This window comes from Arvicola amphibius, chromosome 2 (assembly GCF_903992535.2).
Source record: "Arvicola amphibius chromosome 2, mArvAmp1.2, whole genome shotgun sequence".
Lineage (NCBI taxonomy): Eukaryota > Metazoa > Chordata > Mammalia > Rodentia > Cricetidae > Arvicola > Arvicola amphibius.
The window spans coordinates 145,705,837-145,717,939 of record NC_052048.2 but is presented as its reverse complement, the minus strand read 5'-3'; the positions used below and the strand labels follow the sequence as shown (position 1 = coordinate 145,717,939).

At 41.0% G+C, this 12,103-nt stretch overlaps 1 protein-coding gene across 1 annotated transcript in view; it reads left to right on the top strand.

The window, feature by feature from the left end:
- Rbm33 (RNA binding motif protein 33) overlaps window positions 1-12,103 on the top strand; it is a 102,700-nt gene that overhangs the window by 54,848 nt on the left and 35,749 nt on the right. The window contains 2 exon segments of the mRNA XM_038318277.1: window positions 10,859-10,991; window positions 11,338-11,678. Coding sequence (XP_038174205.1) covers window positions 10,859-10,991; window positions 11,338-11,678 — 474 coding nt within the window.

Sequence of the window (12,103 nt, the reverse complement as noted above, 5' to 3'; positions counted from 1 at the left end):
GTATCTTTTTTACATTTGGGGTGCATGTGTGTGCGCACAAGCATGCTTTTATGTGTACGCCTATGCATGCCTTGGCATTCTTACATAGTTCAGAGGACAGCTTTTTAGAGTTGGTACTCTCCTTCTACCATGACGGTTCTCAGGTATTCAGGCTTGGCAGCAAAAGCCTTTACCCAGTGAGCCACTTTCCTATCCCTAGACCTAACTCCTGAGTATAATTTTTCCATCAAAAATATAGTAATGTAGCCGGGCGGTGGTGGCGCACGCCTTTAATCCCAGCACCCGGGAGGCAGAGGCAGGCGGATCTCTGAGTTCGAGGCCAGCCTGGTCTACAAGAGCTAGTTCCAGGACTGGCCCTAGAAACTACAGGGAAACCCTGTCTCAAAAAACCAAATATATATATATAGTAATGTAGCCCACCAATGTTGCAATTTAGTCATGCAACCATCAGTGTTGCAGTTCAGTATGCAGCCATGCATGTTGGACAGTGATAGAAAGTTAAAACCATGGAATTGCCTCCTACACTGAGAAAATCTCTTCATGTTTTATCTTTAATCATAGTGTGCTCTCCAATTATTTTGTTTTATTATGTTTGAGAAAGTACACATGCACATACCTAGGTTATTAGCGATTATTCTTCAGGATCGCTTTATTTCGAAGCAGGATTAATCACTGGGATCTGGGGTTTGTGGGTTTTTTATGCTAGGATGGCTGTCCAATGAGCCATTGGATCCATTCCTGTATTTACTTCCCCAGCACTAGGATTACATGTATGCCACCATACCTGACTTTTCCTGGGTACCCAGAACCAAACTCAGGTCCTCAGACTTGCCTAGCAGGTACTTTCCAACTGACCCATCTTCCCAGTCCTTAGCATTTATTTCCCTAGGGGTTTTTAAGACACTCCTAAATAAGTTCAGGTACATTTTTAAAAAGAAATGTTATCATCACTGTGAGGGGTAGGGCACAAGTGCCACAATGTGTGTGCAGAGGTCAGAAGACAAGTAGTAAGAGTTGATTTTCTCCTACCATATGGGTTCTGGGGATGAAACTCAGATTGACAGGCTTATGCAACATTTTTTCCCCTGAACCATTCTGCCAATCCTTGATACATTTTAAAGATAAACTTGGAAAGATGTCCTAAGACACATTGAAATGCATTTCTTCCCAATGATTAGAATTTTTTCTCCTACTTAAAATAGTGTTTTTGTTATAATAGTCTGTGAGCTCTTTATTATGATAGAAAAGTATAGTGCCATCAAACAGGGTCTGTGTTGTCTCTGCCAGCCCTTAAATGTGTCTGTTTGGAGTCTGGCTCCTTTCCTGGGGCACAAGGCACCTGAGATTCACTGGTTTTGTTGCACCAGCTGGGAACTCATTGCTATGTAGTACTCCAGTACTGGAGTTATTTTATTCACTATCGTGTTGCTGGAAGCATGTGCTTATCTTTAGCTTGTCAGGGAAATGTGTTCACAGATGGGAATTTACGGGCTATACATTTTTCCTCCATGTAGCTGGACCATGACTTTGGGGTTGGTTTTTTGTTATTTGTTTGTTGTCGTTTTTGAGACTTTTGGGGGGGGTGATCCTGGCTGTCCTGGAACAGTGTCCTCAGTACAGGCTGTCCTTGCTCTGTAGACCAGACTGGCATTACTCCCAAGTCCTGGGTTTAAGGGTGTATGCCACCATCATATGGCTATGTCTTTACTTTTTAATTGCTTCTTTTTTTCTTAAAAAAAAAAAAAAAAAGTCTTAACAGCATTATTGTTTTTTTGTTTTGTTTTTTTTTTGTTTTTGTTTTTTTTTTTTTTTTTTTTTTTTTTGGTTTTTCGAGACAGGGTTTCTCTGTAGCTTTGGAGCCTGTCCTGGAACTAGCTCTTGTAGACCAGGCTGGTCTCGAACTCACAGAGATCCGCCTGCCTCTGCCTCCCGAGTGCTGGGATTAAAGGCGTGCGCCACCGCCGCCCGGCCTACAGCATTATTGTTAAAGATGAAACATGAGCTAAAATGTTACTGGTAGATTACTACATTTTAGATTTTTCTCATAGCTTATGTCCAGCAAACTTAGGAAACAGAGTTGTTACTATTTTCTCTGTTTTACAGACTAGGAGGCTGAATATTGGAAGAATTAATTGCTTAAGCTTACATAGCAGTGCAGATATAGTATTTGAACCAAGGGTAGTCAATACCCAGCACTCTTCTTTTCATTTTTATACTGACGTCTTTATATATCAATATGTACTTTCAAATATTATTATAATTTGCATTGATTTTATTATGGTATGTATGTGCTTGCACATGTGTGGAGTTCGGGGGACAGCTTATGAGGCTCAGTTCTCTCTTTCTACCATGTGAATTCAGGGACTCAAACTCAGGCCGTGAGGCTTGACAGCAAAAGTGACCCTTAGCCACTCACCTGTCACACTAGCTCCCAACATGTACTGTAATAAACTTTGCTTTTAAGAAAGAGAGCTTGAAACCCAAGAACCTGAACCAGTTCTGCAAGACTGTAACAGTCCTTGGTATGCTCATAGAGGATTTGCTAGAGGGACCTGCCGGTTGGCGTGGCTGTGACAAGGGCAAGTGCAGGACTAGTGCATTGCCTTATTTTGTGACAGAATGCAGGTTTTTTGTTTTTGTTTTCTTCAAAAGTAGTATTTTAGACAGAGGTTTTAAGCTAACAGTCACTGTTCTAGTTTACTACTTGAACCAAAAGTACCTTGCATAAATTCACTCAGTGTTCCTGAACATAAAATTTACACTTCTTTCTTTGGAATGTTCAACTTGTATCTATAAATATAAAAATACCTTCTAGGAAAATCAGTATATTTAAACAAGTCGCATCTTGAAAAAAAAAAAAAGCTATGGAAAATGCTCAGATAAGAGGATTAACACATTGTGATAGAAGGTTGTAATTTTAATTATGTCAGGGGTCACTGGTGGTCTTTATTCTTTGCTTTTAACCCATTTAATCAGAATTAACCAAGAGGTATTCTTAAGTGTCAATTGGTTTCTTATACAGTTCTTTGCATTTTAAGTGAGATTAATAAATGAAAACATGTTATACAGGAAGGTTGAAATTTGTTGAAAGAGTCACGAAATTTCAGTGACATTGTTAAAGTATTTAATTAGTCTTATTAAAACATACCAACTGACCCTTTTAGGGAAGCTGATAAGTGGCATAATAGTAGTTGAAGCCATTTTATTCTTGCCTTTATACGATTAAGTTTTTGCTAAGCAATTTATGCAAAGTTTCTATCTTTTCTTTTTGTAACTGAAGTTATCAGTTCTTTCTGAATAGGATTAATATAGATAATGTCATGTAATTAACAAGAGATGCAAAAAATGAAAGCACAATCTGTATAGGAATTATGAGAGGATGATAATCTCTTATCTTGGATTTTTAAAGGGATATAAAGAAAAGCAAAACAGTAGTTTGAATGGATTAGACTAGTCTTTTCTTTCCAATGGTAGAAGCGCTTTAACACTCAAAGTTCCATGACAGCACAGTTGTAAAAGAATTCTGCATTTGGTGGCGAGAACTAGTAATCTGTTAACCTTTATACCCTGCAGTGGTAGGAGTCACCACAGGAATGACATGGTGAGTCAGAACTCAGAATTGTGTCTTCTGTGGCTTAAGCATTGAGCTGAGGTAGATAGAAAGAATCTCATGTGTGGGGTTTTGTTCTGAGCTGCCATTCATCTATGGTAGTCTTCCCATACTATTAAGGAGTAGTGGCTTCTTGCACCCGATTCTCTGGATTGTCTGTATGCTAGATGCAATATTGTACCTGATGTGTGTTGGCCAGGGTGTGAGCAATACAGCAGAATTCAATTGGTAATTTTAAGGGGTAAGAAAGTGAAAGTTTGGGTTAATGACAGTTCAAATGATGTTTTGGGGACTCTCATTACTTTTCTGCTCAATTGCTACCTGAATATGTGTGCCTACTTTCCAAACTAAGGCTGGGTTGATGCTGCATGCTAGCTGAAGCACCTAAGGAAATAGATAGCATTGTTGCTGTGGTCTTCTGGGATCCTGGATTGGAGTGATGGCCATGGGGGCTGAATCTGAGGGTAATAGAAACACAGCCTGTCCGGGCACAGGAAAGCAGGACAAAAAGGATATGAAACAAGGCTGAGTTGTGTGGTTCCAGCTAAGAGTCCTGAGCCCCAGCCTGTTACTTAATTCAGGATCTTGACTCCCAGCTGTAATCAGCATGTTAGGCCAGCTTCAGAAAAGCAGCGAGCCTGGGTGGTGTTTGAGACATCTGCAGATGCGGTTTTTGATACCTAGATGACTTCAAAGTGTCCTTTGCAGGAGTACACATTTGAGTGGGCTGACTTCACAGGTGGAACTACCAGGTGTGCTTACCTCTTGGTTTGTATATTGACTCTGCCTCTGATCATAGTGAGACCTCTACATTTGCAGGCATCTGGAAAAAGAACAAGAATAATTTATGGGAAGTTTAGCTTTCTGGGTTAGAGATTTTATTCATTGTATATGTTCTCTGACCACATGGCCTTCAGGAAAGGCTGCATGTCTGAACCTTGCTGGTTTGCAAAAGATGACAGATACACTTGGGGAACTTTAGAGTAGTGAGACTCGGATTTGTATAAAGCAGATGGCACTGGTGTGCACTGGTATTTTATTAGCAACAGGATTTTCTTTTATTTTTTCTGTTAACTGCTATCCACAGACAAAATTGTTGTCTAGCACTTGGACAAATTCAGGAAATTACTTACATAAATACTGTAATGGATGAATAAATCTGCCATGGAGCAGACTCCTCTTTCCTGTTATCTTCTGAAACATACTTGTTAATGTGTGTATGGTAAATGATTAGGGCAGGACTTTGTGTGTCTTAGAGGTGTTTAAGTCTCAGTTCAATCTGTAGCAGAGCAAGGGAGGCTGGCAGGAGTCTTGGGACACCAGACTGTTCAAATAACTTTGACTCTTCACAGAAAAGATGTCTCTTAAGAATTGAGGAGACAGATTCTGTGCTTAGCTCAAAAAATCTTAGTGTGCTATTCTTAATTTTCTTTTGTCTTTAAACCTGTGGTCACCTGCTCTGGGTGGCAGCTGGGAAGTGACTGGGGAGAAGGCGGGGTTGAGGTGACTGTCAGTTAGCACTGGGTTCTTCTACTCTATTCATTGGGGCATGTGCTACAGTTATTGTGATTGTGAGCCTCTGTTTTCAACTGGGCCCTTATAGGTTCATCTTGAAGCCAGAATACTTTGCTTTACTATGAATCTTAAAAAGCATTTATGTTTTGCTGAACCAGAGAACTATCGTGTGAGAATCTGAAGGCTTTGCTGCATACTCCACACATTCTAATGCTTGTGAATATTCATCCAAGCAGCATATGGGTACTTAGAAAAGAAAAGAAAACAGTATTAACATTCCAGGGAGGCAAAATTTGAAATTCCAGTATAGTTTCAGTTAATATAAAAGGTGTCTTTAGAAGTTCTAAAGATTTAAAATATTCTTCTGTGGAGTCTGGATAGCACTTAGAGATACCTGGGGACAGGGGCATAGCTCAGTTGGGAAAGTTCTTGCCATGCAAGGATGAAGATCTGAATTCAGTACCAAGCACACGTAGCAAGGCTGGATGTGGTGGTTTGTTTGTAATCACAACTCTGATGTAGCAGACAGGAGGATCCTTAGGATTTGCTGAGCAACCAGCCTGGCCTACTTGGCCAGAGACCTGTCTCAGAAAATGGGTGTATACTACCTGACTAGGGGAGTGAGAGCTGCAGTTGAACTCCAGTCACCACATACACCTTCACACACATGCATGACCACTGAGAAGCAGTATCTAGTTTGCCATAGCTTGAAGTTTTTGTTGGAAACTGTGTGCTGGTCTCCTTGGTGTCCTGACTGACCACTAGTTGGGACAAAGATATGGGTTAAGAAGAGAGCAGTGCTCTGATCTCTCTGTAACAGTAGAACTCATCATCCCTTCACTCTGGCAATGTGGGAGCCAGTCTGCTCTTCCAGGTACATTGGCCTTACCTATAAGAAAACCTCTCCATGGATGACTCAAAACTGTTTGGAGAGAGGGAAAACAAAAAGTTATAAAAAGCCCTGTGCCCATACTCAGTGCACGTGTGACTGCAGATTTCACATGGGAAGCAACACAGAACTTTCTAGTTCTGTGTGTCCAGTAACAGAAACAGACAGGAATGCTGGGCTTAATTACTCTCAGATGTAAAGTCTGTATGAGGAAATCAGAATAAAGGGAAACTGGAGCTTGCTTCTCCCTGAGATCTGAACAGAAAGGGCAACTGCAGAGGGTCTTATGTCTTGCATTTCCCGGTAATGTAGGAAGTATGTCTAGAAAGCCAAGTGCACCCTGCAACAAGTCACTCTGGTTCTGGAAGGAGATAGGTGCACTCTGTAATGCAGTCAGTCACTCTGGTTCTGGAAGGAGATAGGTAGGGTTGAGTCGGGTAGGGAGAGCAGCAGTGCACTGGCTGCAGCTGCAGCATGTGATGATGAATGGTAAAAAAATTGGGCTTGTTGCACTCTTCATCAGAATTGGTGACAGCTGTGAGTTGATAAAAGTTTGCACACTGAGTGTTGCTGATTTCCAGCTATCAGTACTAGTGTTGTGTAGGTGTTACGTGATAAATTCTCTTTTCAATTCTTCCTGCATCTGCTTTTTGTAGCTTGTTAACATAGCTAAAAATTTATGCTTTCAGTGCTTGTTGTAGTTTAGTATACTGTTTGTTTTTATGAAAAATATGACTAAATGCAGTAATAAAATGAAAACTTAGATTATCTTAAATTGGCTGCTGCTAAAAATTAGCACAATTGTTACTAATGACTGTAGACGATATTTGGATGCAGTGAGGCTGCCCAGACTGCTGCAGACTTGGGAGCAGCTGTGTTGCAGATCAGAACCAAAAGATGATCAGTTGGAAAGTGACCCGGGCAGGGGGAAAAGGAGCTGACTAGGAATAGGAGAAAGACTGCCCAGTCATTATGGACCATTTAAAATTAAATACACTCTTGGTGATTCTAATCTGCTGTAATGAGCCTTCCCATCAGTAGGTGGGAAGCGGGAATGTGGGTCATCCATGGTCTGCACCAAGGTGGGTCTCTGAAACAAATTTCAAAGAGTAGAGTTAGAGTTAGTCAGGGCCTGTCTGGAATGAGGAAGGATGGCAGAGAGTTCCATTTCTACCAGAGAAGTTGTTCCCAGGGGGATTTTGAATTTTTGTCTAAAACAAAAACATGAACGTTTCCAGAGAATTAGATGCAGTGTAGAAGTTGGTTTTGTTTTGTTTTTTCGTAGTAGTTTTGGAGCTTGTCCTGGCAGTGGTGATGGTACTGTCTTTGACAAGAGCATCTCTGGTCCTCTGCAAATGAGTATGAAATAGATGATTTTGAAGCCTAAATTCTGACTGGTTCTTGTTGGATTCTCATGGTAGTTATTAAAATTCTGTGAGAATCACTGTAAGGTAGAGAGTATGATCTTTCATTCAGACCCATTCTCTCAACTCCCCTGACCTCAAGACTAACTGTATAACCAAAGACAACCAACAGTGTATCCAAGTGGCCCTACTGTTTCTGATTTTCCATTTCAGACTGCTCCTCAGGTGGCAATTCTACACATCTTTTGAGGACATTTGTCTAATTGGAAAAGATCAGAATTGCTGATTTGCTTGGTGTGCTGGCGAGTTTTATGTCAGCTTGGCACAAGCTAGAGTCATTTTGGAAGAGCGAGCCCTGAGAAAAATGTTCCTACCATGCCTGTGGATAAGCCTTCAGGGCATTTTCTGATTGATGATTGATGTGGGGGGCCCAGCTTATTGTGGGGTGGTGCTACCCTGGGCTGATATCCTGGATGGCATAGGAAAGCAGGTAGAGATGAAATAAGGCCATTCCTCCCCCAAGTTTATTTTGGTCATGGTGTTTTTGTCACAACAATAGAAACCCTTTATTAGAAGCCACATGATAAGTTAGATCTCTTCACATACCAGAGTTATGTAAATTGGTTCCCATTCATTACTTCTTCCTTCTCTCCCCCTTATCAGCAGATGCTGCATAAAGCATGATTGCTAATTTATCATTCAGGAAGTTTTGAAACGTATTTGGATATACTTATAGGTGTTGAGTCTATCTGAAATGGTTAGGACCAGAGTATTTCAGATTTCAGAGCTCTCTAGTTTTGGGGATGCATACCCTGGATTTTGCCCATTGAGAACCTTTAAGCCAAAATTGAAATCTGTACTGTGAAACTTTGAGTGTGGGTGACTTAGAGAGTTACCCGTTTTTCCTACTAAGGATGCTGAAGTTGTATTTGCCAGAATATGCTGATCTGTGAAACTGAAGCTGGAGTGTTCACAGTGTGCTTTTACACCTAAAGAATATGAGGTACAATGCACATGATGTGTTTCATGACTTCATAGCAGAATAGGCATGCCCATTAAAACTCCTCTTGTAGATGTATTAAGTATAAACTTGCTAACCTGTTTTGATAGAAAAAGCTTTTCTGCATGTTATCAAAGTGAAGATGTTAAAGAATCCTCTCAAAGCATCAGAGTAGTGATATCTCTAGCCAGCACCATTTTGTGCTTGTTCAGTTAAAGAGAAAGTCTTTCTGAGGATGGACAGATATGCTACGTATTCTCAAGTTTCTCATTGTTGGCTGTGCTTTGAGGGTGAGGTATCTTACTTGATGTGGTTTTTGGTAGCAAGAAGCAGTGCTCTTTAGACTTCATTATGGCGAGGGTTGCCTCAGTCTCACTTGAAGTAGCAAGTAACAGCTAAAAAGAATGTAAGCTTTGGGATTTCTGTCTTTTTCAAGAAATCATAATGTTTTGGGTTTTTTTTTTTAGAAAAATGTAATCTTTGCATTTCAAATGCATTTGCATTTTATTGCCATTTTAGCTAACTGGCTTACAGTTTTGTGGTAAATGGGAACATTTCTTTGGCAGTTTTTTTTTTTTTTTTTTAAGGTAGGGTTTCTCTGTGTAGCTCTTGCTGTCTTGGAACTCGCTCTGTAGACTATGCTGGCCTCGATCCGCCTGCCTCTGCCTCATTAGTGCTGGGATTAAAGGTGTGCACCACCATTGCCTGGCGTCAGTATTTTTACTGTGCTCCGAGGTCCTCGCTTGCTCGCTCGCTCGCGCTCTCCTCTCTCTCTCTCTCTCTCTCTCTCTCTCTCTCTCTCTCTCTCTCTCTCTCTCTCTCTTTCTCTCTCTCCCTCTCTCTCTCCCTCCTCTTCTCTCTTCTGTCTCTTTCACTGTGTCTGGTGTGTTTGTGTGGGTGTGTGGGTGTGTATGTGTCTTGTGTATGGTTACACATGTAGAGGCCAGAGATTGTTGCTAGATGTCTTCCTCATTCAGTTTTCCACCTTACTTTCGATAGTTTACCACTAAATCTGGAGCTATTTTAGCTAGACTGGCTGGCTAGTAAGCTCTAGGAATACTGTTTTCCTTTCCCCAATGCTGGCCTTTGAGGTCTGTGCTGCCACATCCTGTGTTTATTTGGGTGCATAGGATCAGAACTCAGGTCTTGATGCTTATACAAGTATCATTGAGATATCTCCCCACCTCCAAAGTAGACTTTTATTTTGGTTTATTTTTTCTGTGTGCTTGTATGTATGGGTGCACGTGTGGAGATCAGAGGACAGTTGGCAGGAGTCAGTTTTTTCTTCCGCGATGTAGGTTCTGGGAATCAGACTCATCTCATCAGGTCTTATGTGAAACATTTTTCACTTACTGTGTCATTTTGCTGTCCCCAGGACAAACTTTTAAAGGCAACAGAAAAAGTATTCTGATGTTATAAAATGGGGTCACATTTAGGGAGAATAGCCAAAATAAGTTTAATAAAATAATTTTTAAAAAGCATTAGAGTTTTGAGTTTATGACAAAGAGAATTCCATTTTCAAAATTTATTTTTAATTATATATCTCTGTCTTGGAATGGGCATGGGTCAGAAGAGGGCATTGAATTTGCTGGAGTTAATAAGTACAGTTATGAGTTGCCTTCATTGGTGGTGGGAACCAAACTCAGGTCCTCTGTGAAAACCACAAGCATCATTAATTGCTGAACCATCTCTCTAGCCCTAGAAGCTCCATTTTTAAGAGGTGAACACTTGGTGGCCTTTTCTATTTTGAGTAGCATTTCCTTAGGTACTGGCATTGTAGTTTAACTATCTCAGTGAGCACACCAGCTCCCAAATCAGGACACAGAGATCTTATATTATGAAATGCTCAGCCTTATTTTGTTTGTCCTACTAACTCTTCTAACTTCACCTGTTTCTCTTCATCTTTGTTTTGCCTCAGGCTTTTTACCTTTCTTTCCTACTCTCCTACTTTCCTGCTGCTTGTTCCTGGCTGGCTGCTGCCTGGCTTCTGACCCCACGTGTGGCCCTCTCTTTCTCCCTGGTCTCATATCACTACCTGCCCTTTTACCTAGATTTCTCCTCTTACATATTCTCTGTGCCTGCCAGCCCTACCTATCTCTTTACTTCCTAGCTACTGGCGATTCAACTTTTTATTAGACCAATCAGTTGCCTTAGGCAGGCAAGGTGAAGCAATGTAACACATCTTTACACAATTGAGGTAATATTCCACAACAGCTTTCTAGTAATGTTAAAAATCCTGAATTAATTTTTTGATATTGTATTTTGAGTTTTGACTGTTTTATTATGCCAAAAATCACTTTTTATGTAAATTCATTTAGAATTGCATATAGGTATTTATATTCATTTATGTTCATGCATAGAGAGACAACAGAAAAAAGTAGGCTGACCATAAGAAATGAGTTATGATATTGTTAAGCTTAGGATTATGTGTATATTCTGAAAACTACATGATTTTTTTTTCTTGTTTCATTGTTCTTTAGGGCCCTCCAGAATTTCCACAACACACACCTGGACCTGTTCCCAACAGTTTTAATCAACCACCACGACTTCCTCTCCAGGACCAGTGGAGAGCCCCACCACCACCTCAGGAACGAGACCCTTTCTTCTTGGGAGGTACTTGAAGGGGTATGATCCACCCAAGATAGAGTGACAGAAGCTGCATTGAATGGTGGACCTGTGCAGTTACTGCTAAAACAGAATTTATCTTCCACTAGGAAATGTGTCATAATGATTCTGCCAATCTTTTCAGTGGCTAAAATTTGATTGTAATTGAATCTGAAATACAACGAAGGAAATGTTTATAGAAAATGACCCATAAAACCATTCCAAGACAGCTAACATCTAGAATTCTTTATAAAATATGCTCCTAACATTTAGGAATGGTGAGGTAGTTCCTGAAAATGATTGTCTTTCTCAAGTGTGGTCTTTCTGACTGAAGATAACGTTGTGTTGCGTTCAGTTTCAGGTGAACCAAGGTTCCCCAGCCATCTCTTCTTGGAACAGCGGAGTCCTCCACCGCCTCCCCCACCCACGCTCCTGAACAGCAGCCATCCTGTCCCCACTCAGAGTCCCTTACCATTCACTCAGCCTGGACCAGCATTTAATCAGCAAGGACAGCAGCCAGTTTTCCCTAGAGAGAGGCCTGTAAGACCAGCCCTGCAGCCCCCAGGCCCAGTGGGGATCCTGCACTTTAGCCAGCCAGGGTCAGCAACTGCCAGGCCTTTCATTCCTCCTAGACAGCCGTTCCTACCCAGCCCAGGACAGCCATTCCTGCCTACACATGCACAACCTAATCTCCAGGTATGCACATGAACCAGCCTTGAGGGAAACTATCTGTGTGGTGCTGATCCTTTGTGCTTCATGAAAAGAAAGTTTCAGGTTTTAATTGTTTCTGCCAACTTAACATTATGTAAAGGGTATGAGTACTAGTCTTAAGAATACTGTTTGTTACAGCCAGCTTTCATGACAGTATTTCTTAAATACTAAGGAATATAAAAAAAGTGGTTCTCATTTTCTTGGAGCTGAGCTTTGTCATCCTTGGAATTTTAAAGGGTGACTTTACCATTAGACTATGAACCTAACGTTACAGTATGCCCTGATGCTGTGTTTGCTCATCTGGGGTAGTATTTTCCCACCACACCTTCCTGCTAGGAAGGGAAAGGCCTTGGTGGGGAAGAACACTACAGCATCTCACTCTGTATATGACAGGCTTGTGCGCCCTCTGC